This window comes from Balaenoptera ricei, chromosome 11 (genome assembly GCF_028023285.1).
Source record: "Balaenoptera ricei isolate mBalRic1 chromosome 11, mBalRic1.hap2, whole genome shotgun sequence".
Lineage (NCBI taxonomy): Eukaryota > Metazoa > Chordata > Mammalia > Artiodactyla > Balaenopteridae > Balaenoptera > Balaenoptera ricei.
In genome coordinates, this window is record NC_082649.1 from 105,229,504 (window position 1) to 105,256,622 (window position 27,119).

Sequence of the window (27,119 nt, forward strand, 5' to 3'; positions counted from 1 at the left end):
ATCTCTAGTTGCGTCGAGAGGAGGCTACTCTTCGTTGTGCGTGGGCTTCTCATTGCGGTAGCTTCTCTTGTTGCAGAGCACAGGCTCTAGGTGTGCAGGCTTCAGTAGTTGTGGCACACGGGCTCAGTAGTTGTGGCTTGCAGGCTCTAGAGCACAGGCTCAGTAGTTGTGTTGCACGGGCTTAGTTGCTCCGCGACATGTGGGATCTTCCCGGGCCAGGGCTCGAACCCGTGTCCCCTGCATTGGCAGGCGGATTCTTAACCACTGCGCCACCAGGGAAGTCCTTTTTTTTTTTTTTTTTAATAAATTTATTTATTTTATTTTTGGCTGCATTGGGTCTTTGTTGCTGAGCACGGGCTTTCTCTAGTTGCGGTAAGCAGGGGCTACTCTTTGTTGCGGTGCGCGGGCTTCTCATTGCAGTGGCTTCTCTTGTTGCGGAGCACGGGCTCTAGGCACGCAGGCTTCAGTAGTTGCGGCACACGGGCTCAGTAGTTGTGGCACACAGGCTTAGTTGCTCCACGGCATGTGGGATCTTCCCAGACCAGGGCTCGAACCCGTGTCCCCTGCATTGGCAGGTGGATTCTTAACCACTGCGCCACCAGGGAAGTTCCCAGATCTTATTTTGAAATCTTCCAGAAGATGTAATCCCATTTGTGTCTCTATACTTCTACTTCATGTGCTTCATTTCCATAAAGAATATACAGTTCTGTTTTGTGTTTAAAATTCTGCCAGTTCTTCCTCTGACTGAAGCATTGTGCTTCATATCCATTCACACAAGGTCCCCACTGCACGGCGTTCCATCCAAAGAAGGTCCCACTCTTGGTTAAGCCATTAGCTCGCATCCAGAGTTTCTTTATAAAATTTTTTTTTTTTTAACTAATAGTGCCTCATGAATACCCTTGTCCACATCTCTTCTGCTCATGTGGGAGGGCTTCTCAAATGCCTAGAAGAGGAATTGCTAGGTCATGTGCATCTATATCTTCAACTTTACTAGATACAACCAAAGAACTCTGCAAAATACTTGTACCAATTTACATTCCAGCCAAGAGGGCCAGAGAATTCTTGTTTCCCTGTGTTCCAGCCAGTGGTGGAATTTTCTCCTCCACTTACCTTCTTGGCAAACTTCTGTTCCTCTCCATCTTTATTTTTTTGTTTTTGAATTTTATTTTATTTATTTTTTTATATAGCAGGTTCTCCATCTTTATTTTTCAATCAAAAGATTTTTTTGTTTTTTAATCTTTATTTTTTATATAGGATATATATATGTATATGTGTGTGTATATCTATCCCTGTCTCAATCTCCATCTAACTATCATCTGTGTAATTTCAACAGTGATCAAAGCTTACACAGTAAAGTCTTTCTCCTCTCTCTATTCCCAGCCCCACAAACCTAGATCCTTTTGTAGGTGCAACCATTGTTAACAGTTTCTTCTGTTTTTCATCCAGAGAAATTCTATAAATATGTACACAAATCTGTATGTATCTTCTCTCCTTATCCCCATTTTTAATCACACCATACTTAGGCTTCTGCACCGTTCCACTAATTCTCTCTTGGGATCATTTGATATCCATTACAGAAAGAGCTGCCTTTTTCTTTTCTTGCCTTCCTTCCTTCTTTCCTTCCCCCTTCCCTCCTTCCTTCCTTCCTTTCTTACTTTCCTTCCTTTCTTTCCTTCTCCCTTTCTCCCCTTCTCCCCTTCTCTCCTTCCCTCCTTCTCTGTTTCTTCCTTTCTCTTTCTCTTTTTTCTTTTCTTTCTTTCTCTTTCTTTCTTTCTTTGTTTGTTTCTTTCTTCCTTCCTTTCTTTCTCTTTCTTCTTCCTTCCTGCCTTTTTCTTTCTTCCTTCCTTCCTTTCTTTCTCTCTTTCTCCTTCCTTCCTTCCTCCCTTCCTTCCTTTCTTTCTCTTTCTCCTTCCGTCCTGCCTTTCTTTTTCTTTCTTCCTTCCTTCCTTTCTTTCTCTCTTTCTCCTTCCTTCCTTCCTCCCTTCCTTCCTTTCTTTCTTTCTTTCTTTCTTCCTTCCTTCCTTCTTTCGCTTCCTTCCTTCTTTCTTTCTCTCTCTCTTCAGGAGCACAACACTCCACTGTTTGGCTGTATATTTTTAAGAGTCTGTTCCACGTGCGCATCTTTTGTTTCCAATTGTGCCATAATGTACAAGGCTGCAATGAATTTCCTTACAAATTTCACAAGTGTAAGAGCCTATCTATCAGATAAAGGCCTATAAATGGAATTCCTGGCTCAAAGAGTAAGTGCATTTGTAAATTTGATAGTGCCACATTTCCCACGCCACCCTGAGTGCATCAGTTGACACCCCGCCAGCTTGTCTCCCCCACCCCCTCAGGAACATAATATGTAACCAGAAGTTTTGATACTTGCTAATACTGATAGGTATAAAATGGTATCTCAAAGTGGTTTTTAATTTATTTATTTTTAAGCATCTTTATTGTGGTATAATCTACACACCATAAAGTTAACTTAAGCATACATTTCAATGAGTTTTAGTAAGTTTATGGAGTTACAACCATCACCACAATCTAATTTTAGAACATTTCTCTCATCCCAAATCTGTCAATGTATTTTTTTTTTTAATAAATTTATTTATTTATTTATTTATTTATTTATTGGCTGTGTTGGGTGTTTGTTGCTGCACACAGGCTTTCTCTAGTTGCGGAGAGTGGGGGCTACTCTTCGTTGCGGTGCGCTGGCTTCTCATTGCGGTGGCTTCTCTTGTTGCAGATCATGGGCTCTAGGCACGCGAGCTTCAGTAGTTGCAGCATGTGGGCTCAGTAGTCGTGGCTCAAGGGCTCTAGAGTGCAGACTCAGTAGTTGTGGTGCATGGGCTCAGTTGCTCTGCGGCATGTGGGATCTTCCCGGACCAGGGCTCGAACCCGTGTCCCCTGCATTGGCAGGCAGATTCTTAACCACTGCGCCACCAGGCAAGTCCCCGTCAATGTATTTAAAATTTTCATTTCTCTGACTGAGATTAAGCATGTTTTCATTAAGAGCCCTTTCTATTTCCTTTTCTAAGAATTTTCTGTTCATACCTTTGCCCAATAAAAAAAAATTTTATTTATTTAGTTGGCTGTGCTGGGTCTTAGTTGTGGCGTGCAGGATCTTTAGTTATGGAGGGTTCTTATTTGCAGCATGAGGGATCTAGTTCCCTGACCAGGGATTGAATCTGGGTCCCCTGCATTGGGAGCATGGAGTCTTAACCACTGGACCACCAGGGAAGTCCCTGCCCATTTTTTAATTGTATTTTTTTTCTTATTGATTTACAGACACTCTTTATATATTGTTCCCAGACTAGGTTAAGTGCCTTTCCTCAAGCAGGCACCTGGGATTCCAATTCCCATAGACTAGAATGAGCAGAATCTCTTGATGTGCCTGCATCTCCACCACCCTGTGAGCTGCCTGCACAGAGTGACCATACCCGGTGTCAGTCCCCATCCCTGACCTCTCAGCACAGGACCTGGCCCAGAGTAGGTCTCTGCAAAAAAGCCTGGGTTCAATATTTGTAAATCTGTGGTCTTTCCCCCTCACAGTTCCTATCACAATTTGTGACAATGTATTAATTGATGTCAGGTCGGCTTGCTCCCTGAGGCAATCCATGGATGGGTACCATAGCCATTTTGTTCAACACTGTATACCCAGGGTCCAAAACAGTGTGGCCTAGCACATCATTTTAAAGTGCTGATTGGACTTATTAACTAACCAATTACTAAGTGGTTTACAGTACCTGGAGGGAGAAAGATATTGGAAATACCCCCAAAGCGCGCAGAGAAGGAAGGCCGAAAGCAACACAGCCACAGCACCCAGTATTTCTATGAGGGACACGTCCCTGACCCAGGGGCCTGAATTGGGTGGATGGGGACCCTGGGGCCACCAGGGCAGGCGATACCAACTCCATCATGGCATCACTGCAGAATGTGGGCCCAGGGTAGCCAGTTTTTCAAGAGAAGCTGGAAATGAGTCTCTTTATGTGAAATCTCCCACTTCAAAATATTGTTAACAATTAGTTGTTGCATGAGCCCCTGAGACTTGGGCTGCCAATTTTCAAAGGCTGGGCTACAAAACTCTTTTTAAATACATGCTCATGAGTAATTCTCGTAACAACCCCGGGGGCCGACCTGAGGCTCAGAGTAGGAAAGCGACTTGCCTAAGGCCACCCAGCCAGGAGGGGTAGTGTGTGCTGGGGAAGTCCTGGCCCTAGATCCTGAGCTACTTACTTCCAGGAGGGAATGGGGGCATTCCTGAGGAGCAGGGAGCTAATTCTCAGAGCCCTCTGGCGGGGTGGGCCTGGCCTGGTGCCCGATTAGCCCCGGCAGAGGGAGATGGGCAGGTCGAGCTCCACCTGGAAGCCCATTCGGGCTGTGGCCTTCTCTTGGCTCTAGACACCGCGCTGTCCGAGCCCACGCGCAGCAATTAATCATCATCGCCTCTTGACAACGCTGGTATAATTACCTTGTATTATGAGTGAAGTCTCGGGGGCCTAGGCCTGGGGAGAGAGGTCGGGCACCCTGAGGACGGGGCTGACTGTCCCCGCCCTCACAGGCACAGTGCGCGCACATGCTGGAGGTCTCCGCGGTGCTCTCTCCTCAAGCCCCCCACCCGAGACTTGCAGGCTGCAGCAGGTCAGTGGGGCCAGACACCCCGGGGCCAGGGCGTGGGTGGTGGGATGGTATAACGGTGAAGAGAAGGTGCCGGGTCCGGCCCATCTGCCCTCATTCCCTTGTCCCCAAAGGATTCCAGCCGCTGGGCTGTTGTGAGGAACAAGACAGACCCCCTCCCCCTAGGGAGCAAGCAAAGACAAGACGCTTTTACATTGTGCTAAGTACTCACTATAAAAGAAATATATAGAATAGACCGAGAAAAGTGAGGCAGAGGAGGGCAACTCTGCTCTCGGGGGCGGTGTGGGGGGGGGGGGGTGACATCTGGGTAGAGGTCCTGGGCTGGGAAAGTTCTGGCCCCAAAGAACAGGAAGGAGGCAAGAGAAAGGGACCGGGTCTGACGGGTCAGCAAGGCCTGTTATGTAGGTTCCAAAGGAGTTTGGCTTTTACTTTAAGTTCAGAGGGTACTTCTAATAAATGATTTCTTGCTGCCAACTAAGCTGTGTGACGTTGACAGTTGGCACGTCTATAATTTCCTGCTGGTCCATCCATCCTTTCAACAAACGGTTATGGGGCATCTACTGAGGGCCAGCCTGGCCCTGGGAGCACAGCAGTGGCAGAACAAAGCCCCCGCTCTGCAGAGCCCAGCTTCTGGAGGAAGGGACCCCGGCCCACCTCTCCTGCCTGGCGACTCGCACCCCGGCGGCAGTCTCTCCAGACCCCGGTCGGACACCCGCGGCCGCCAGGTGGCGCTCTGCGCCTGCGCACCGGCCGCCGCTCCGGGGTCGCAGGGCCGAGACCAACCCGCGCGGGGGAGGGACAGCGGGGGGGCGGGGGCGCGGCCCGCGCCGCAGGTTGTGTGACTTTGGGTTTGACCTGCCTGGAGATGAGCTAATCCCGCCTTATAATAGACTCCGGGGAGATAGGGAAAATGGCTGCGGCGCTATCTGCGTCGCCATGGGGACCATCGCACGCGCTCGAGCGCGCGCGCACACACACGGGCGGGGCGCGAGCCCGGAAAAATACAGCCTTTGTCGGCGGCGCGTGTCACTCACGGTGCGGGGACCTCTGGCGGCTGGGCTCCGGTCTCTCTTACCCCAGGTGCAGAGCGACGAGGCTCTGGGGCCCCTGGCAGGGCGTCCCACTGAGGCGGGTTGGGACCCCTGGGTGTTGCCAAACTCTTCGGAAGACCCCTCTACCTCACACACCCACACACCCCGTTTGGGTGACAAGCACTCATGTTACACGGCACAAACCACTCCTTCCACTGTGGAGTCTATCACACCCGCACGCACCATTCTGTCCCTCTGGCAGGGGCCAGCTCGTGTGTCCCGCCCCCAGCCACAAGCAGGCACAGGGACAGGCCCCTGCCCCCTTGCCCCGCTAGCAGCGCCCCGGAGCATACACGACAGATACACAAGGACACAACCACCCTCACGCAGATCTGTGCACACCCCAAGCCGCACGCTGGGTGCGCACTCCTGGTAGTCACAGGCGTGTGAGGATGCACATGCCTGAGAGGATGCGTGGCCCCAAGCCCCTGTAACACACCCGTGCCTGAAGGTACGCATACACCCCCGCCCTGGTGGCAGGCGACACCACCTCCTGTGTGCACCCCTAGACGGCCCTGCGGAGGGCAGACTCATGAAGGCACTCACAGTGCCGCCCCCCACGCACACCTGTGCCCACGCGCTTGCACAGCTGCTCTTTCACACACGTGTCTACTCACCCTGAGGGACATGAATGCCCACACGGTCACGTGCAACACCCCTTCCTCAAGCAGCCTCACCTGGGCCATCCCCAAACAGCGTGAGCGCTCCACTCATTCGAAGCGCCCGCGTGCACACTAACGCCCTTGCTTGTTCAGTGCCCACTCACTGGCACACCCGCCTGCCCATCCAAACACGCCGGGCACACCGGGGGCTCACACTCGGGTGCCGCTGGCAGGCAGGCAGGCGGCACGGCACCAGGCGCCCGAGTGCCCCCCGCAGACGGCTATCTGCCTGCCCATCAACGCGCGGATCTGCGGTGGTAAATGATGCATTCGATGGCGGGCGCATTTGTTGTGCGCGCTCTGAAAGGGCTCCGATAATCTGGAAGGCAGAGATAAGGAACACCATTTATTCCTCGGCACTTTGGAAACAATTCCCAGCCCTGTACAACCCCATTCTCGGGCAGCCTCCGGGAGCCGGGCAGATAACGATTGGCTATTCATTATCTTCGCCGGGAACAAAGATTAGCCGGCCGAGATGAAAAATTACCCCGGACAGTGGCGCAGCCCCGCGCGGACCCCCCTGCCCGCTGCCGCCCCGTGCCTTGGTGCCCCGCCCGGCCTGCGGGCTCTGCGCTCACGCCCTCCCGGCCCGCCCGCTGCCCTGAGTGCTCTTGTGGGCTCTCGGCGGCTCGGGGCCCCTGGCTGTCCCTCTGTCTCAGTCTGTCCACCCCGCCCAGCCCATCTTTCGTGTCCCCACTTTCCCCTCCTTCTCTCTGAGGCCCCTTCTCCTCCCTCCCTCCACCCACCAAGGTCTCCGAGCCTCTCTGGGTTCTCTTCTCTCTTCTCATCTCTATTTTTGTCCTTTCACGCTCTCTCCTCTCTGTATCCTCTCTGTTATCTCTCTCTTGTCTCTCTGTCCGTGCCTCTCTCTGGTTAACACTTCCACTGCTTTTCTTCCCATCTCTCTGAGCCTTTCTGCCACTTTTTAGTTGTTTCTCTCCATCCCTGAGTGTCCCCAACCCACCCCTCCACCCCCCCACCAGTCCCTCTATCACTGTTACTTTTAAAAATCTGTCCTTGGGTCTCCCCGTTTCGTCCCCCTTACCTATCTGAGTCTTTCCATCACAGACTCTCCATGTCTCTCCATCCACCCCAGAGGGCCCCATGTCTCCTGCCCTCTCAAGCCGTGTTCCTGACCACTGACCAGAGGCTGGGAGGCTCCAGCCAGCTCTCACTGGCCCAGCCCAGCAGGGAGATGGCAACTGGGGTGGGGAGTGTGAGACCTGGAACCCCCCTCCAAGGAAACAGGGCAGAACTAGGAAAGGCCCTGTAGACACAGCCCCTGCTGGGTTCATGGGGGTGTGCTCCTGTGCCCCAGGACTGGCTCCCCTCCCCCCTGCCCCCAAAGAGGCTGGGGTTTGGGGAGCGGGTGGTCCCAGAGAGGCCACCTCATTAGAGCAGTTATTCAGCACGGCGCTGGTGTAGGCAGATAAGCCTTATCAGCTCATCTCCCCCTCCCACAGACAGACAGAAAGTGCCCTCACAAACGGCACCCCGGAGCTCCTCTGGCCGCCTGCCCTGCTGGTTAGGGAAAGTGTGGACGGCAGGCAATCTGGGAAGACACACATACAGCGTCACACTCCTCCACAGGCCACAGACACAGAGTAACACTGGGTAGAGAAACATACATTGTTCAAATATATACTCATAGACACAGATGCCCACACCCCACATACACAAACACCCCACCCAACACACATCAGTTCCATGTGGAGCTATACACAGATATGCAGACACATTTGAATACACTCTCCACCCTCCCACCATCAGTTCTAACATAAAATTTTACACACCCATGCCTATGCTGTTAAAGACAGACACAGACCCCAATTCATAGACACAGGATACCCAGAGACACACACCAATTTATAGACAAACACTTGGAAATACCCACTTCCCATCACAAGGTCCATGGACACAGTGATCTCACAGATACACAGCCACAGGGACACACATCCAGTTCCACAGATACTCCCCCCCAAGTGCACTTTCGGGGTCACATTCTGAAACGCCCACACACAATACACAAACTCTCTGGGACCCACAGTATAGAGACCCTCAATACATGAACTGTCTGAGACCCACACGAAGGAATGGACATACTAATAGACTCGGTTTTGCAGGCTTCCCTTCCCATGTGCTCACAAATGTACACACACACACACACACACGGGCACGCAGCCCAGAGCACATGCACAGTCACTGCCAGCTTCAAAGAAAAACCCACACACAGCAGATGCCCGCAGAGATGGCAGGCTGGACACACCTCCTCTCTGGGCGCACCTGGGCAGGGACTTCCCAGTCTTTCCAAGGCAAAGCACTTTCTCTTTGGGCCAAAGGTCCCCACAGCACTTTCACTCTCCCTGGGCAGCTGGGATGGGACTTCAGCTGCCGCGTTGAATCTCCTGGTAGGAACTTTGGAAGTTCAAGAACTAGACTTCCTAGCTCCTAAACCTAGGAGTTTCTTGGGGTGAAGACTTCCATACCCCAACTCCTCCACCCAGCCTTCCAAGGACAAGCCCTCTACTCCCTTCCTCCCTCCTCCCACTCGAGGGTTGCTTTGGGATGGGCCAGGGAGATGCCTCAAACTCCACTTCTAAAATGCTCTGGTGTGCTCTGGAGTTGGGGAGTTAGGGTGGGGTACAGGTGGGGCAGGGAGAGGGGCTTTGTCTACACTTAGCCAAGTCAGCCTGGAAGTGAGGCAGTTGTGTGTGTGCCAGGTGTGTGTGTCAAGCTACATTTGAGTGTGTGCATGTGCTCATGTCTGTGTGGCCCAGACCTCCTGCCTGAGGATGTCCACGCGGCCACAGCTGTGTGTGCTAACGCGTGTGCACGGATATGTGTGTGGCCGTGTGAGCACTCCTGAAGGCGGGTTAGAGGAGGAGGAGCAGGCGTCCGTGTGCGTGCGTGTGTGAGCGCCTGTGCCCACGGCTCTGAAGGTCCCCGGGGAGAGAGTCTCGGAAGAGAGACGGCCGGCCTTTCCGAGCGCGCATCCCGGAGAGCAGGGGTGCGCCTGTGTGTGCGCCCCTGCGAGGGCGGGAGTGGTCTGGAGTAGTGGCGAGTAGGGTGTGTGCGCCCTGAGTGCCTACCGCCCCTCGGCCCGCCGCCCGGCGGCTGGACCAGGGAGACGGGGCGCAGAACCCCGGGCACCCTCCTGCCCCCCTGCGGCGCTACCGCCACCCCCCCTCAAAGTGCTGTCGAAATAAAAGCAGAGGCGCTGCGGCCGAGGGAGGGAGAGGCAGCAGGAGCGAGAGGAAGGCGGCGGGGCCAGTGCCGCCGGGGCACGCCGCCGCTCAAGTCTATCTCCCGGCTGCCGTCGCCCCCACCCCAGCCGGCCCCCGTCATCCACCCGGCGAACAAAAGCGGCCCGACGCGCACCATGCGGCCGCTCGCCGCGCCGCCCGGGGCCCCCTGGTAACGCCGTCAGCCCGCGCGGGATCCTTTGGGCCCCGCTCGCTACGCACCGCGCTGTGCGCCCCGCTCCGCCCCGGCCCCGTCCGCCCGGGGGCGCCGCCCGCCGCATCTCGCTCGGTAAGTCGCCCCTTCTCCGCCTGGCCAGGGCCCTTCCAGCCCCCAGGCTCGGCCCAGCTGGCACCCTAATCGCGCGGTCCGCCTGGCCCAGTGGCCCCTGACATGTGGCCTTCGGGGCTCGCCCTGGCTATACCAGCGCCTGGAACCCCAGGTCACAGGGGCCTAAACCTGAGGGAGCGTTTGGAGAGTTGTGGACAGCAGGCCCGCCTGGGGCCTGCCGCCTTCCCATTTCTCGGACGGAGCCGTAGGCCTCGAGGCCCGGTTATTCCGAGAGACGCAAAGCCCCGCCCCGCCCAGCCCCAGTGCTGGGCCCTTTGTCTGGGCCGCCCCCCACCTCCGGGCTGCGGCGGCGATGCGCCCGAGCCGGGCCGCCGTTCGCCGGCTGCACCTGCCGGCTGGTCCCGTGCGCCGGCTTTGCGCGGCTTAACCCGGCGCGCTCCTGCGTGCGCCCCCGGGCGCCGCGGCCCGCGGCCCTTTATCCTGTGTGGCTGGGGTGCGGGTGGGGGAGAGCACGGGGTCTGGAAGTCTCCCCCCTGCCCCGAGCCGGAGTCGGAATCCTTTTAGTGGGATTTCAATAAGAATGGGGCCGCCGCGGTCTCGGGATCTGCCTCCGGGAGGCGGGAGGCGTAGACGGCGGCGGTCTGGTCTGTCTGGACCCAGGGCATTTAGAATCCTTCGGCGGAGGCCAGGCTTGAACTCCAGGTTGCCTCGGCCGCGAGGGGAAAGCTCTGGCGTTCAGGGCCCCCGGATGTGGCGGCCGCTCCTTTCCCGGAAAACACGGAAGGAAATTCGTTGTTTTGGAAAAAGCCACGTCTCCCGGGGTCGGGAACATCTGGCAGTGAGCTCTGGGTCTACGCAGGCACCTCGCGCTGGGATTCGTTCATGAGCAGGCAGGACCCGCGAAGCAGGTAGGGCCAGTGCGGCTGCCCAAGCGTCTGGGGAGCGTTTCCCAGCCGGGTTGACAAATTGCAAACAAATTGCGTCTAACGAAACGGATTTACCAGTTGTCCTGCTGCCGGGCTGCGGGGCTGCCAGGCCTCCGAGCACACCGTGGCAGTTCATGGAGGAGGGAGAAACGCGGCTCGATTGTCTGCAGGTCTCAGCAGGGCCCCTTGCTGTCGGGCTTGGAGGTGGCGGTTAGAACCTCGTAAGGAGATACAGGGTCTCCGAGGAGCCTCCACCCAGGGTGCGGACACGAGTAGGACGTTGGACCCTGGTCTTTACAATTCAAAAAGGCCCAGAAAATGGTTGGGGTGGGAGAATTAGCATGGAGGCGGGAGGAGAGGGAGACTTCAGATTTTGGGGGCTGGAAGTGAACCTGAAAGAGCGGGAGGGGCTGTTGGATCCCTGGTCGCCTCACTGGGGAGCCCCTCTGGAGGATGGCTGAGGCCCGAGAAGATCTGAGGCCTTGCCTTAGAGGGGACTTCTGAACCCCTCTGGCTAGAGCGGCCCCCACTTCCTCCTCAGTACCCCTCAAGGCACATTGCCAGTGAGGCCGCTGTGTTGCAAATTAAATATCCCTAAGGAAGGCAGCCCCTAAGCAAACGGATTTCTTTAAACACCCCCTCCACTGCTGGCCAATTAGATGCCCATAGGAAAAGGTGAGAATTAGGTTACAGAGAGAGGGCAAACTTATGGTCCCAGAGGGGCCGACTCAGGTGAGCCAAATTTAAACAAAGGGCAGGGAGGGGAGGGTCGCACAGGATGGGGAAGACCTGGGCAGCTGAGTGCCGGGCCGAGGCCTTTGAGGTTCTCTAGAACGGGGCTTCGGATCTCTGCACCCCCAGCTCCCGAGAAAGCACCCCGGGCAGTTCTGAGCCGCGTTCTGCTAGGGAATCTCCAGTCATTCGGAAAAGGTCGTTAGAAAATTTAGTTTTGCCGCTGCCCTTCCCCAGTCCTTTATAAAATCTTGTTCCCATGTAAGGAAAGTGACAGCTTTAGTGCGACCAAAGGGCAGCGGCCCGCATTTGCAACAATACTTGGGAGTGAACAAAAAGAAAAAAAAAAAAAGGAAGGAAAAAAGGAACGTGTCCCTCTAAACGTGTTCTGTAGACCCCAAAGTCCGAGGCCGTAAACTGAAATAAATCCGCCCTCCGAAGCCCCGAGGATGCCCACCCCAGCCCATCCTGGGAGCTGACCTGACCCTCCCTGGAGGTTTTTTCCATCCGAAGTGATGAGATGGTCTCGCTGCCCGGTGGGCATGGCGCCTGGTTATGTCCGTCGGTCTGTCTGGCAGACACACTCACCAGCGGGACCCCCCCCCCCCATTATTGGCCAGCTAGGGGCCCTGGGGCCTGGTGCCCCGCTTTTCTCTCCCAGGCGGGTTCGTTCCTGCTGGAGAACGCAGCAGTCCCGCGTCCAACGCAGGAGCTCCAACCAATGTGGAGGCCTCAGCCAAGACGGCTGCCTGCCTGCCTGCCTTTTGCAGGGAGGCAACCCCACGGCCTCGAGAGACCCTCCCTGGCAGGGTTCCCCTTTCCCTTTTTTTCTCTAGGCCCGGATTGCGGGAAGGGAGGCTGGTGCGGATCTCCCGAGGCCCCTGCTCGAGCGTTGCTTAACTGCCCTGCTAAGCTCCTCTTCGCGGCGATTTTCTGAGCCGCCGATCGGGGTAATTAAATCCCCGCCCGCGCTCCGTGCTGCGCCAGGCCGGCGGGCAGCGCAGGGCTGCCGTTCGGGCAGGGGCCCACCCGGGCGGGTCACCTCCATCCCGGCAGTGGGCAGGACGCTGCCCCAGAGGGGCTTCAGGCTGCCCCGGAGGAGCTTGAAGCCGAGCTCGCGGTGATGAAACTGCAGACCCACCCAGAACCGGAGATAATTTGAACCGCGCCTTTGGGGGGAAAAAGGCGATTACCTGCTTTCCTGAGGGCTCGGAACGACCACCTCCCTGCGAGCCGAGGCTCCGATCGCGGCCCCGCGGCAAGCTTCCGCTCGGCTCCGGCGTTCACCGCCTCGCGGCCGGCCTGAGGGTCGGGGGCCTCCCGCGCTCGGTCCTGGGGTTTGAGCTCCTGTGGGGCAGCCCTGCCGGACACGGGGGATTGTCCCCGGGGCCGTGTTGTCTTTGAGAAGCTCCTGCTGGGCTCCGAGGCGACGAAACAGGCTGGAGGCTTCGCGGCGATCGCGTTTTACGCGTTGATGAATCGTAAGCTAAAGGCGGGGAGGAGAAACAGACGTACGGAGAGACAGCGGGTCTGGGCCAGACCGCACGCGTTTCGGGGCGCGCGAACAGGGAGGCACGGAGGCCGCCCACCTGCCCGGTCCGGCTGCCGAGGCCCGGCGCCCGCGGCCTCGAGCTCCCGTTCCCGGCCCCGGCGCGCCTTACTTGGCGGGCGCCGGCCTCCTCTCCCGCAGACCGGAGTTTCGAGAAGCCCGGGCCCCGCGCGCCTTGGAGTGGAGCGGAGCGGGAGGCGCGCGGGCGGCCAGGGCAGACTGGCCCCAAGGGCCGGAGACGCGCGGGTTCCCAGCGGGATGGGGCTCTGCACCCCTGTCCCCGCGCCTTTACCTGCGCCAGGGCCTCGGACAGACGAACGGACAGCCGGACGCAGAGGCAGGAGGAGGCCCCCAGCCCGAGCCCGCGCCCCCTTGGCGCTGCCCAGAGCTGGCCTGGGAGAGGGTGACGGGGGCGCGCCGGCGGAGCCGGGCCTGGCCTGGTGCCCCCCGAGCCGAGGGGACCGAGGGCTTTCCTCCCTCCTCAGATTATTAAAAAGTTCATTTCCTGGCGAATCGGGTGACGTCAGGGGCCCGGCGTCGCGGTGGCGGGGCTGCCCGGCCGGAGAAGCCGCCTCCAGTTACCCAATTACCGACTGTCAATCCCGCCGCCCCTCCCCCCACCCTCCTGGGGGTGGCCAGGACCCCGGCCCTCCCCCCTGCTGCGGACCCACCTAGCATCCCTCTGGGCTTCTACCCCCGAGAGCCGTGGACCAGCGAGGGGAGGGGGCTGGAGGATGTCGATTACTCCCTATTACCCCCGCACCTGTCCCTTCACCCCCCCCCCCCATTTTTTTTTGTTCCCGACCCCCATCCTGGGCCGTAGGCTCCCTTCAAGCCTCGGTCTCTTCCGTCTGTCTATACAATGGGAGAGAGCAAAGAGATTTGTGCACCCGGCCCACTTCACCCACAGAGCCGGATCTCTGGATTGTAGGCTTGTGGAGAGCAGTTCCAGGTGACTTAGGGGACGGAGTTCTCAGACCACCATCTCCCTCTCCCCAGGGGCCGCCTTAGGGACCCCCCCTCCCTTCGCGAGGAAAAAAATGCCTCCTCCTGCCCGGAGGCGTCTCCTTCGAGCCGGCGCCGGCGCCAGTCCGGGTCTGCACGGCCTCGCCCCAGGCAGTTCGGCCCGTTGGTCTGCGAAGGCCACGCCCGGGAAGGGGACGCCCCCTCCCCCTCTCCGGAGCTGCCAGCCAGGCCACCTCCACCAGGTCCGGCCGTCCTAAGAGGCCTCTTGTCCGAGGCCCAGGTGCCCACGGGGGCCCTGTAGTTCCTGCCCCTCACCGATCCTGCTGTCCCGCAGCAGTCCTCCCACCCCACCGCCTACCCCCCGCTTAGCCAGAGCCCCAGTTGGGGGAGGGAACGGTCTCGGTAGGTAGTTGGACTCCCATGGCCACGTTCAGTGGTAAAGGAGGTGGGATCCGAGAGAGTGGAAGGGCTGGGGTCCCGGGGAGAGGACACCCAAACACCCAGAGGGTGCGCGGCCCAGGCTCCCGGGGAGGGGGCCCAGTTGGAGGTTAGTTACTGGGAGGAGGGCCCGGAGGTTAGGGGAACCAAGAGTGTCCGCAAGAGGGGGCGCACAGTCGGCCCGCGGGGTGCGGGTCCTGGGGGGAACGTCGGCAGCAGGGGCCGCCGGGAGGGCGCGGGGAGGAGGCGGGCAGGCGCAGGGGGGCAGGCCCGCGGGTCCGTCCGGGAGTCCAGGGGACCGGGAGTTGCGGGCGCAGCCAATGGGGGGCGGAGGCTGGGCGGCGCGCGGCGCTGATTGGCTGGCGCGGGCTTCTTAGGCGTGCGCGGCCCCCGCTTCATGTCTGTGCAGGAGTCGCGAGCTGGCGCCAGGGCGGCCGGAGGATGCCGAGGGGCCGGAGCCGGGCGGGCCGGAGGCCGAGGCGCGCGCTGACCCCCGCTCCCACCCCGTGAGCCCCGCCATCCGCTCGACGCGCCGTCCCTGAGCCCGCCGCCCCCCGGGCTCCCGCCCGTGCTGCCCGCTCCGAGGCCGCGCCCCCTCCCGCGGCGCTGCGTGTGTAAGTTTGGGCTTCGAGAGCGGGCCGGGGGCCTGGGGCGCGCCGGGCTCTGAGAGGTCACTGCGGGGGCCTGGGCCCCGCGGGCCAGGCTGCGGGTGACTGCTTTGGTGTGCCTCGGTGAGAGGTCCTGCTCGTGTCGCCGGGGAGTGCGCGCGGGGGGTGGGGGTGGGCTGGCTCTGGGCTCGTGGGGCAGCGTGTGTGTTTGGGGAGGCGAGGTCAGTCCGTGTCAGCGCCAAGTGTAGTTCTGTGCGTGTCGCTAGCTTCGTGTGCCCCCGTGGGTGCTCGGGCGCCTGTCTTCAACTTCCAGCCCGTGTTTATGTGTTTGTGTACAGGGCTGGTGCGAGGGTGGGGGGGCGGTGAGCGTCTGGCTGAAGTGCGACTCTGCGCGTTTGTTGGGGCCGCTGGTGTCGGTGCTTGGCCCCGCGTGTGACCCCGTGCGCACAAGTGCGTGGCTCCGGGACCCGGGTCACCGTGGGAGCGTGCGTGGCTGAGCCGGCTCCCCCACCCTCGTTTCGTTTTGAGCTTTGGGCTTTCCTCCCAGCCGGGACCGGTCCGCGGCTGAACTCGGCTGGGGCGCAGCGGCGCGCGGGACGCCGTGTGGCGGGGCTTTGGGGGTGTCGGGCCGTGGGGGCGCCCCTCACGCCCCCTTCCGTCGTGCAGGGACGCCGCCACCGCCTCCGCCCAGGTCCCCGGCCTCCGCCGCCGGCCATGGAGGCGGCTCCGGAACAGCCGCGCTGGATGGCGCACCCCGCCGTGCTGAACGCTCAGCACCCAGACCCGCACCACCCGGGCCTGGCGCACAGCTACATGGAGCCCGCGCAGCTGCTGCCTCCCGACGAGGTGGACGTCTTCTTCAACCACCTCGACTCGCAGGGCAACCCGTACTACGCCAACCCGGCCCACGCGCGGGCGCGCGTCTCCTACAGCCCCGCGCATGGTGAGCCGGGGCCCGTGGGCGACTGGGAGCCCAGACGCCGAGCGCCCGGCGCGGGAGGGGACGAGGCCCGGCTGCCTGCTTCCCGGATGTGGGATCCGCAGGAATCGGAGCAGCTGAGAAATCGGGCCGGGAAAGGAGCGGGCAGCGGCCTCTTGGGGAGGGTCTGGGCCCCGTAGGGCTTCTGCCCGTCTCCAGCTGGCCTGTGAGGGTTTCCTCCAGGCTTGTCCGGGGGTCCTTGTGTGCCACTTGTCCGCCACTTGTCCTTCCGCTCCGGACGGACATTCCTGACTATTGCCGGTTGGGGTGTTACAGTTCTGGTTTTCTTTGGGGAGGGGTCACTTGGTTGTGGGGCGTTGTGGCCCTGTGTGTCCGTGTCCCGGTTCGGCGCAGCCTCGTGCACCCTGACCCCTCTCCCTCCCCCTGCAGCCCGGCTGACCGGAGGCCAGATGTGCCGCCCACACTTGTTGCACAGCCCGGGGCTGCCCTGGCTGGACGGGGGCAAAGCAGCCCTCTCCGCGGCTGCAGCACATCACCACAACCCCTGGACCGTGAGCCCCTTCTCCAAGACGCCGCTGCACCCCGCGGCTGCCGGAGGCCCCGGAGGCCCCCTCTCTGTGTACCCAGGGGCAGGGGGTGGGAGCGGGGGAGGCGCTGGCAGCTCTGTGGCCTCCCTCCCCCCGACTGCAGCCCACTCGGGCTCCCACCTCTTCGGCTTCCCACCCACGCCACCCAAAGAAGTGTCTCCCGACCCCAGCACCACTGGGGCTGCCTCCCCAGCCTCCTCCTCCGCAGGGGGGGCTGCGGCCCGGGGGGAGGACAAGGACGGCGTCAAATACCAGGTGTCACTGACGGAGAGCATGAAGATGGAAAGTGGCAGTCCCCTGCGCCCAGGCCTGGCTGCCACAGGCACCCAGCCTGCCACGCACCACCCAATCCCGACCTACCCCTCCTATGTGCCGGCCACCGCCCACGACTACAGCAGCGGGCTCTTCCACCCTGGAGGCTTCCTGGGTGGCCCGGCCTCCAGCTTCACCCCTAAGCAGCGGAGCAAGGCGCGCTCGTGCTCAGGTAAAGGCAGGGCCAGGGAGCTAGTGGAAGTGGGGACGGTTTGTGCTTTGCCGGGGAGGGGGCCGTGATGTGGGAGATGGGGCAGTGTCGGTGTCCTATATCCGGGATGGGTGACGTCCCCCTCTAATGGCCCCCAGCAGATCTTTGAGACCCCAGAACGGGGGACAAGGGACCCTAAAACTTTTGCCCTTTTCTTAAGTGTTCCTGGTGGCCCCAAAGTTTATTGCCCTTCCCCACTCCTCACCCTCCCCTCCAAGGCTGGCCACTGCCCGACCAGAACACAGAACGGGAATCCCCCCTTCCCCTCCCTGAGTCTTAAGTGAAAATTCGAGCAGCCTCATGACTTAGCATGTGAGAGAATGCGATACGCAGGTGAGAGCAGTGAGGCGGTGTATACGTGTGTGTACGTGTGTGCGTGTGTGCGTGTGTGCGTGCTATGGGTGCACTCAGCCCTTCCCAGAGGCTCCGGACCCTTAAGGAATCTGGATCTCCGACTTCATCAGTCTGGTCTTGGGATTTCGATGGCTCCCAATCTTCCTGGGAGATTCCACCGCCCCCCACCCCGCCCCAGGCAAAATTCCCAGGACCTGATCCCGCTCCCTGCCCCCTGGCATGTCCTTCACTCTCCCTCCCTGAGGGCTGGAGTGAGGGGAAGGAGCTGGAGGTGCCTCTGCCCCTTTGCTGCGGGAACTGGCTGGGACCGGGCTGGGTTTGTGCAGGAATGCGGCTGCAGAGCAGACGCCTATGTGGCTGGTGTGGGGCTCCTGCTGTCCACACCTCCTTCCAATCCCCTTAGGACGGGGAAGAGGAAGATTTTTAAAACTTTTGCTGCGGAGTCCAGAAACCGCCTTTTCTTGCCCGTATGGACTGACAGCTTAGTTTAAACTAAATGGGGAGAAATGTCCGGGGTAACATCATGCTAAGGCAGCTGTGTGGCTCCAGCCTGCCGCCGCCAGCGCCCACTCCGGTCCCACCTCGGGGCCCTGTTTTGCTCAGACCAGCTCGCTTGCCTTTAATTAGTCCTTTCTCCCAAATTTGTTTTACATTCTATCTGAATTCCAGATGGCCTTTTAACAACAACAAAACAAAATACCACCACCACCAGCAACAGACCAAGGTCACTTAGCCTACTCAGCCTCAAAAAACGAAAGGGCTTATTATTTATTTCATTTTAAAGAACAGCAACTTCCACCCTGGTCCAGGGCCTCGGCGGAAGGCAGGGAGGTGGGGGATTGAGAAGGAAGTGACCGTGGATGGAGGGACGGAGAACAGAAAGACGGGGCTGAGGACACAGGACAGGGAGCAGGGACGCCGCTGGGGAGAAAGGACAGGGACAGAAGAGGAGAGGGACTCGAAAGGGGGCCGAGTCCTCCCAGCCAAGCCAGCTTGAGCTGGCGACTCGTGCCCCCGCCTTGCTGCCGTCGGCAGGCAAAGTTTGCTGTAAATACCCTCTCCCTGTGCTGAGGATCCCTGGGGCCCTGGCCGCACTCCTCCCTCCCGCCCCATTCCCCTGCCTTAAGCTCCTCTCCGAATCCCACCTCCGGGGTCCCTCTTCCCGCCAGGCTGGAACTAAAAGTCACACCCTGCAGCAGCCTGGCTGGCCCACCGGCCCCCTCCGGTGACTCTGTCGGTTGAACGGGCTGGTGTCTCCCCCCCCCCCCCCCCCCCCCCCGTCCCCTTTCAGAAGGCCGGGAGTGTGTCAACTGCGGGGCCACGGCTACCCCTCTCTGGCGGCGGGACGGCACCGGGCACTACCTGTGCAACGCCTGCGGCCTCTACCACAAGATGAACGGGCAGAACCGGCCGCTGATCAAGCCCAAGCGGAGATTGGTAGGAGCGGGCAGCCTGGGCTGGGGGGCTGCAGGGGGGCGTCGACCTGGGCGGGAGCTGACAGTTAGTTACAAGAAAAACAAACCTTCAAATACAGGTGCTCTGTCGCTTGAACTCTTATCATTAAAATCACTTGGGTGTCAGTTGGGGTTGCCCTGCTTTTAGGCTAGATTTTTTTCAGGCCAGATTTCCCCTCTGCAGCCCACCTGGTACCTTCAGGGATCCCCCGAAGTTGAGCATCCAGGGGCCCAAGTCCGGTCCCCTGGCCCCTGTTAAACTCCTTTTAAAAATAGGGCCGTGAAGTAATTTTCCTTGTAGCCCAGGCTGCTCTGCCTGGCTTCCCCACACAGTCTCCTCACGCTTATTTAAATAAAACACACACACCAACCACCAAAAAAAACCTGCCCTTTATTATTTTTCCATGGAGTCACCTATACTGTGTATTTTCATTTGAGTGATTTAAAAAAAATGCCCTTTCGGATCTCCTGCCGGAGTTTCCTATCCGGACATCTGCAGCCCAAAGATAAGGAAACTTCGCGTATCTGTTTCCGGACTCCGCCAGTTTTCAGTCTCTCCTCGGCTCAGTCCTGCCTCTCGCTGGGCTGTTTTGAAACTTCTAATACCCTCCACTCTGCAAATAATGCGTAAAATGCTAAGAATAATAAATATATTTTTTCAGGGCGAAGTGATTTATGAGGCTTAAATCGCTTGCTGCTTCGGGGGCCCCCTTTTTTTTTTCCCTGGAGCGAGGGCGGGGTGAGGGCCCGGGGGGCGGGGGGGGGAGGATGCGGGCTTGGTCCCTGAGTCAGAATTCCAGCTTCAGGCTGCTTACTCACCCTCATCCCTCCCCACCCCTGTGGCTGCAGGCCGGCCCCTCTGGACCAGGCTGGGGCCTGGGGCCACTCCCGCCTCCCACCCCCACCCCTGCTGCCCGCGGTTCCCTGGGAAGTGCTCTTGTGGGTCTGGAGAGGGCTTTCTGCTTTCTGGGGTAAAGACTCTCTTGCCTCTTCTCTCGGGAGCCTTCAGCTCCCTTCTCCAGAAACCAGACGTTTCCAGGTCACCTCTGCCCTGCATTTCCTGAGGGGCTAGGGGGCAGTTAGAACTCAGGATTGGGGTACGGGGTGCTGGACAGATAGACCGGTATTGTCCAATAAAGCTGTGAAGATGGACACTTTTTGTAGGTCTGCCCCGTCCACTATGGTTGCCTCTAGCTCATGTTGGGACTAGTGATCCTTTGAAATGTGGCTGGTGCAATTGAAGGAACTGAATTAAATTGTAGTTCAATTAAAATGGCCACAGGGCTAGTGGCTACTGCATTGGACACTGCAGCTCGACTCCCTGAGCATTTCACATCCCTGCCCTGGGCAGCTGCAGGGCCCCCCTCTGGCCTCAGGGGTTCAGACACGCCCAGGATTATGGGCTTTGTGGGAGTGCAGCTCCAGACCCAGGTGCTCCAGGGGAACCAGCCAGCCTTCTAAACCAAAGACCCCTTCTCAGAGCCTCAGTTTCCCCATCTGTAGCGTTAGATTGTTTGGTGATTGGGGGAGGTGGCTACTTTTTCCTTCCAGCTCTTGCAACCCCTTTGATTCTGAGATCAGGCTTCAGAGAGTCCTTTATTCTAAAGTTCTGTGATGGTTTAGGGCTCAGATTCTAGAATTCCATGGCTCTGAGATGCCTTGATTCCCCTGTGAGATTTGCTGCTCCTGGGCTAAGCTGGTGGGGGCCGGGGTGGCGCGAGGGTCTGGGAGGAGGTGGGGGGGCGTGGGAGCCCAGCCTGCTGACGCCACCTCTCCCCTCCCCTCCCCTCCCAGTCGGCCGCCAGGAGAGCGGGCACCTGTTGTGCAAATTGTCAGACGACAACCACCACCTTATGGCGCCGAAACGCCAACGGGGACCCTGTCTGCAACGCCTGTGGCCTCTACTACAAGCTGCACAATGTGAGTCCGCCCTGCCTGGCCCGCCCCCCCCCTCCCGGGGGACCGCTGCGCTTTGTGCTGCCAGGAGAGGCCTCGGCGGCAATCTCCAGCGTGGCTTGGCTTGGGAAGCTGCCCTGAGCGCCAGAAGGGCTTCCCACAAGGGGGGCAAGCTGGCTGGGAGGATGGGAGGGGCGGGGGCCGGTGGGTCGAGGAAAGCGGTATCTCGGCTTTGGGGTGGGGTTCGGCGGCGTGGCTCGATGGGGGGGGGGGGGGGCGGCGCTGGCACTTCGTAGGCCAAACGCCCTGCAGGCTGTGGGGGCAGCCCCACGCGGTGAAAAGCACCTTTCTCAAGATGGCAGCGGTGCTGGCGAGAAGACCGTGGTGGGCAGTGGGCCTTTGGAAGTGGGGCCCCCCATGCGAGCTGGGGGTGGGGTTCTCGCTCTCGGAAGGGAGCTCCACCCACCGAAAGCTCCGTGGTCGCCCCCAGGTGAACAGGCCGCTGACCATGAAGAAGGAAGGCATCCAGACTCGGAACCGGAAGATGTCCAGCAAGTCCAAGAAGAACAAGAAGGGGGCCGAGTGCTTGGAGGAGCTGTCCAAGTGCATGCAGGAGAAGGCGTCCCCCTTCAGCGCGGCTGCCCTGGCCGGACACATGGCGCCTGTGGGCCACCTCCCGCCCTTCAGCCACTCGGGACACATCTTGCCCACCCCAACGCCCATCCACCCCTCCTCCAGCCTGTCCTTCGGCCACCCCCACCCATCCAGCATGGTGACCGCCATGGGCTAGGGACCGCCCCCCACGGACCGACAGACAGATGCCGGGGAAGGCGCTCCCGGGACGGGGGGCGGGGACCAGACCCTCAGCTGCCCGTCCCTCCCCGGAGACTGATGCTGCCCTGCCAGCCCAGCCGGAGCCCCACGCTGCCTCACCTGTGGGCCCGTCGGCCGTCACTGTGAAGATCTTCCCTGGGCTGGGAGGCTGCCTCGGCCTCCCAGGTGGGGCCTCCGCCACGGATAACTGTTTGGCGAGCGGAAAGGACGACTTTATGAAGACTGGGGGCAAGGGACACACGAAAGAAACCGCGTCATAGAAGGAAAAGGGAGTAGGCAAAAGTAATTTATTTTGCTCGTTTCTGCTCGTTTCTCACCAGGACTGGGAGACTTGGGCGGTCTGAGCTGCCCCAAGTTCGCGGGGCTTCCTCGGCGCCAAGTGCCACTTGACCGTTCCCCGTGCCCGGCTCCGGGGGCAGGTCTTCGGGGACCTCGGCCCGCACCCTCTCCACTGGCTCCCTCTCTGAAAGCGCTGAACCCAGGCTGGGCTGAGCCAATCCAGAGGGGCCGCGGCCGGGCGCCGAGGGCAGAGACAATCACGGGCGGTCCCGCGCAGATTCCCAGGCCGGGGCTGGGTCACAGGAAGGAAACGTTTTCTTGAGAGGGGAAGCGTCTCTCCGATGGCTCCCCTGGCTCTGAGGCTGAGGCTGGGGTGACCCGTGCGCCCTAGACGGGTCTGAGCTACAGCTGCCTCCTCCGCCCGGCGGACCCCTGTACATACGTCCTCCTGCTAACCCCTAAACCCCTCCTCTCCAACTCCGAGACAAAAGAAGAAAATGTTAAAAAAAAAAAAAAAAAAAAAAAACAGAAAAAAACTACATAAGCTTAACTCACCGATGAGTTAGTTGTTTTATTTTTAAACTCTTTTTGGGTCCAGTCAATTGTACGTTGCCACAAAAGCCCTTGCTATGGAAAGGAATAAAACCTACAAACCAAGGCTGTAGCTTCACAATTATTTTTGGAAAAGTTCTCAGATCCCACGGCCCTAGAACGGGGAGCCAGGGGCCAGGGGTGGGGCCTTGGCTGCTCTTGGCTTCCAGGGGGCTGACCTGGCAGGTGGCGAAGGCAGGAGCTGGGGGTGGGTCAGAGCCAGGACCGAGGGAGAGGCCACGACCTGCTGGGTCCTGGGAGATGCCAGGGTTCTGCTCTGCTTTGCTGTGGCTGTCTGGATCCTTCCCAAGGTACAGCTGTACATAACTGTGTCCGAGCTTAGATTCTGTATGCGGCAGTGGCAGGGTGCAGTGGCCAGCAAGGACCCGGCCCAGGAAGAGGGTTGTGCTGATATAGTCCAAGTGCAATATGGGGGGCACCACAGCCAGAAGTAACTTATTTTGTACTAGTATCCGCATAAGAAAAAGAATCGGCAGTATTTTCTGGTCTTACGTGTTATTTGGCTTGTTTTATTTTGGATTAGTGAACTAAGTTATTGTTGATTATGTACAACATTTATATATTGTCTGTAAAAATTGTATGCTATCTTCCTATTCCTTCAAAGTGAAAACTGTTAAGAGTAATAAAATACTTTTTGTGAATGCCTCTGGCCTGTCTTGTGGGCTCCTGGGGCTCCTGAGTCCCAGGTGCCGAGATCATTAAGACAGAATCAGTCCTACAGCCTGTGATTTGGATGGAAGGGCCCCTGGAAAAGGAGAGGGGCCCTGTCTGGCTGGGGTCTGAGATCCTGACCGTCCTCCCCTGAATTGCTCCCGTCTGAATTCTCTCATTACCACCTAGCGGGGGTCCTGGCTGGGTGGATACCGGGGAGGCTCAGGAAGGCTATGGGTTCTGCAGCCTTTAGCCCACGTTCTGACCCTTTTCCTAAGGGCTCACACACAGAACCCAGCAAGGACTGATCCCCCTCCCAATGCCATCCTCTTCCTTCCAGGTGTCAGTCAGCTCTTGTGTCTGAGCCACCTGGTCACCAGTATTCATGTTCATTGACGAACCTGGTCACCAGTGTCTTTGATCACTGATGTCACTGATTGCTGTCCTCTTTGATCAGTGATATCAGTTATTGGAGACAGTCATCATGACTGAGAGTGATCAATGACATGTCTCATCACCAGAGCCTGTGACCACAGACATCTGATTACTAACAACTGATCACCAACACGTGACCACCAGTATTTCACCAATGCCCTCTGATCACTGACATCCACAACATGTGACCACCAGTGTCTCCAGTGACCGACCTTGCTCACCAATAATATGTCTGACCATGAATATCTCTTACCACCAACGTTCCATACCTATTCACCAATATTTCCATCCAATGTGTCTGGTTGCTGACATCTGATAACCACCGTGTCTGTGATCGTCGGTACCTCTCATCACCCATGTTCCTGATTACCAGCGTGCTGGTCACCACTGCACCCTGTCACTATGTCCTAGGTCCTCAAGAAGTACAACCACCAGTGTCACTGATCAATATTTTTCTAATCAATGACAGATCTGATCACTCATATGGGATCAGCATCTCCAAGCACACAAGTTCTCATCACTAATGTCTTCTTAGCAACGTCCTTGGTCACTTTTCTCCAATCACCAACATCTCTAACCAACAATGTACGTGATGGCCAATGCCCCTGATCTTGGAATCCTCTTACCATCAGGTTTTCTGACTACCAACATGGTCACCATGACACTGGTCACTAATAACCCTGACTGCTCAGCGCTCATCGTCGTGTCCTACTTCGGTGGTCGCTGGGTCTTCTCATCTTCCAAGTCCCTGATGACCGATGTCCCTTATACCCCGATCGCCAACCTCCCTGGTCATCGGTATCACCAGTCACCTGTGTCTCTGATCACTAGATTCTCTAACCATCAATGCCTTTGATCCCCAGAAGATCACACACCACCAAGATCTCTGGGTGGCTCATCACTGACTCTGACCACCAATATCTCCTCTACCCTTGATTATCGAATACATGACACCAATGCTCCCGTCACATCCTCACTCCCCCCATGTTCCTGGTGTATGATTAATGATATTACCAACCAAAGATCACTCTGATCACCAAGATCTCTGTGCCACGTTTGAATGACACCATCTCCCCATGACTCGTGCCACCGTCCCTGACCCTAATCATCATCATTTCTGCTCCCCGGGTCCTGATGGTATTTGATGGTCAACCTCTTGCTCCAAGCAGCCCTCAAGTCCCCTGTCCAGGAGGCTCCCCCTTTCATCCTCCTCATCCCAGACTGTGTGCCGGCAGGGGGTCACTCGGGGCTGGGGAGGCGATGGTCCTGTGAAGGCCAGAGATGGGGGAGCGTCCCTGGGACTCTGCCTCAGGACGCCTCTGCCCCTGCTGTGCCACTGCTACCCTGCCCATGTCCTTTCTGTGGAGAAGGGAAACAGAGCAAGCAGGAACCAGCTCAGGTGTGTAGCTGGGTGGGCACTGCCCGCCCATCTCAAAGTGCAGGGGCCCTGGGCCCTCTCAGGCCTCCTCAGCAGCTCCCCTTCCAGCCCTTCCCCAGCTCATGGCGTTCTGGCCTCCCCTCCTGGCAGCCGTGGCCACAGCGAGGGCAGGGGTGGTCCTGCTCGCCTGTGCCCTGGCTCGTGAGAGCGTCTATCAGATCGTGCATCCAAGTGCACACACGTGCGTGCCCGATCAACACTGAGACGCCAGGCACTGCTCTGGGTGTGGGGACCACACGGCACACGAGACAAGCAAGTCTCTGCGCTTGGGCAGCTTACATCCTAGGCAGTGAGCACCGTGGCGACCCGGTGTGGCCTCTGGCAAACGGGCCTACCCGCCGGGCCTGAATCCAGAGCCCGGGCCAGAACCTGGAGTCCAGAACTTAGAGACCCAGAGAGTCTGCACCCCAGAACTCAGGAGCCAGAGCCCAAACACAGAGCACTGAGCCTTACCCCCAAATCCAGAACTTAGGGCAAAGCACTCTGAGCCTGGGGCCCTGAAACTGGACCTCGGAATCCAGATGTCAGAACAGACAGCCCAGAACCTGGGCCTTGGATGTGGACCCCCAAAGCCACAGCCTAGAGCTTGGAGCTCAGAACCCAGAACTGAGCACTGAGGACGTGGACCCGAGTCTAGAACGTGGCTCAGGACCTCCAGCCAGAATCCAGAGCCCAGAACGACCACACTGACGGCGGCCTCCCCTCATTTCTCTATCACTCCCAGTCTTACTTCTTTCCTTCTGCGGACCAGTGTTATTGCAGGAGCCCAGGCCAGGCATCGCGGAGGGTGCTCAGGTCCAGAAGAGCAGGGCAGCGATCGTCTCGTCCCTCTCGCGTCTCCACAGTCATTCATGGGTTGGCGGTAGGTGCTTCCCAAACACCTGTCGAATGAGATCCACTCATTTATCCCACGAATGTTTACTGACCCCATTTGTTCTTGGCATTCGGGTGGGGGATGAAACATACAAAGACCCTTGCCGGGGCGGGGCAGGGCTGTTTCTGACAAAGGGCTGGGGAAGGCGGTGGGGGTGGCGATGCTGCCAAGGGGGACGGACGGGCAGCCTCCGGGAGCAGGGGACGCACACTGGCCCTGGAGGCCGGCTTCAAGGCCCAGCAAGTCACTGCTGAGCAGCAGACCCAGCCTCGGGGCTCCTGCAGCTTCTGTGCCCACCCCAGCGGCAATGAGTCCCGCGGCCCAGAGTCACTGTGCTGGAAACAGTTTCAATTCTGCGGCCTCAGAGCCCCCAAGTAGGGCGGGCGGGAGGCAGGCAGGCCTCTCAGGGCGATGGTGCCCTTCTGGCTCCGCGGGCGGCGCCAGGGTGCCCGGGCTGGGTTGGCCTTTGCTCCATCTGTTTGCACCCAGTGGGGCTGGCGGCCCAGGGCCCTTCCTCCCTTCCTCCTTCCCGGGCTGCTTCTTCCCATGTTCAATAGGAAGACCCCGACCCCCCACTGTAATTCTTACAGACCAGCTCTGCCCCCCACCCCCCGCAAAGCCCCTCCTGCCTCCTGCTGACCCACTGCTGGGAACAGGGAAGGGAAAAAGCATTCCAGTCCCCAGGGCCACAGAACGGACCCCACTCCAGGGGAACCAGGTTTGGGAGGAATGCCTGCATCCACCTCACCTGGGATGAAGGGAAGACGACGAACCACAGGACTATCCTGTGCTGACAGCACGGCCGGCACATCAGAAGGCCACTGGGTTTGTTTTGCTTTTAGGCAAAATGACAAAATGATTCCAAACTTTATCTGGAAAAACTAACAAGACCAGCAGAACAAGTCAGAAAATTAGGGAAAATAGAGCGAGGTGCGTGCGTGTGTGCGTGTGTGTGTGTGTGTGTGTGTGTGTGTGTATAACGCTTTCCAGTATTAAACAAGATTCTATGATCACAATTGTTCAAACCTTGTGGTTGTGCTGTCAGAATAAGCAGATCAATGGCTCAGGCTCGGGTAAGCCCGAAAGAGCCCCTGTTACTTATAAGATAATGGATGA

At 58.7% G+C, this 27,119-nt stretch overlaps 2 protein-coding genes and 1 long non-coding RNA gene across 5 annotated transcripts; 1 reads left to right on the forward strand and 2 right to left on the reverse strand.

Moving 5' to 3' along the window:
- Window positions 1–2,436: 2,436 nt before the first annotated feature.
- On the reverse strand, window positions 2,437–13,792 carry LOC132375362 (uncharacterized). Its single transcript, XM_059940616.1, has 5 exons — window positions 13,786–13,792; window positions 13,407–13,594; window positions 12,759–13,051; window positions 4,457–6,695; window positions 2,437–2,892 (listed from the first exon to the last, which is right to left on the reverse strand). The coding sequence occupies exons 1-4, from the start codon at window positions 13,790–13,792 to the stop codon at window positions 6,527–6,529; spliced, it is 657 nt and encodes a 218-aa protein (XP_059796599.1). The 3' UTR covers window positions 2,437–2,892; window positions 4,457–6,526.
- On the forward strand, window positions 10,706–23,246 carry GATA2 (GATA binding protein 2). Of its 3 annotated transcripts, none has more exons than XM_059940507.1 (6): window positions 10,706–10,815; window positions 15,793–16,069; window positions 16,496–17,137; window positions 18,822–18,967; window positions 20,779–20,904; window positions 21,371–23,246. In XM_059940507.1, the coding sequence occupies exons 2-6, from the start codon at window positions 15,841–15,843 to the stop codon at window positions 21,668–21,670; spliced, it is 1,443 nt and encodes a 480-aa protein (XP_059796490.1). In that variant the 5' UTR covers window positions 10,706–10,815; window positions 15,793–15,840; the 3' UTR covers window positions 21,671–23,246. The 3 variants fall into 3 exon arrangements, with proteins under 3 accessions (XP_059796490.1, XP_059796489.1, XP_059796491.1); XM_059940506.1 differs by lacking the exon at window positions 10,706–10,815 and adding an exon at window positions 14,903–15,132; XM_059940508.1 differs by lacking the exon at window positions 10,706–10,815 and adding an exon at window positions 15,232–15,249.
- On the reverse strand, window positions 21,990–26,880 carry LOC132375262 (uncharacterized). Its single transcript, XR_009505979.1, has 3 exons — window positions 26,752–26,880; window positions 25,860–26,010; window positions 21,990–22,285 (listed from the first exon to the last, which is right to left on the reverse strand). It is a non-coding gene; the product is annotated as an uncharacterized LOC132375262 (long non-coding RNA).
- Window positions 26,881–27,119: the final 239 nt, after the last annotated feature.

Coding starts and splice junctions, on each gene's coding strand:
- LOC132375362 (XM_059940616.1), bottom strand. Junction 13,052..13,406: donor TGTCCGAGGCCCTGGCGCAG/GTAAAGGCGCGG, acceptor CCCCGCCTTTAG/CTTACGATTCATCAACGCGT. Junction 6,696..12,758: donor CCGAGCCCTCAGGAAAGCAG/GTAATCGCCTTT, acceptor TCTGCCTTCCAG/ATTATCGGAGCCCTTTCAGA.
- GATA2 (XM_059940507.1), top strand. CDS start 15,841: ATGGAGGCGGCTCCGGAACAGCCGCGCTGGATGGCGCACCCCGCCGTG. Junction 16,070..16,495: donor CTCCTACAGCCCCGCGCATG/GTGAGCCGGGGC, acceptor CTCCCCCTGCAG/CCCGGCTGACCGGAGGCCAG. Junction 18,968..20,778: donor TCAAGCCCAAGCGGAGATTG/GTAGGAGCGGGC, acceptor CTCCCCTCCCAG/TCGGCCGCCAGGAGAGCGGG.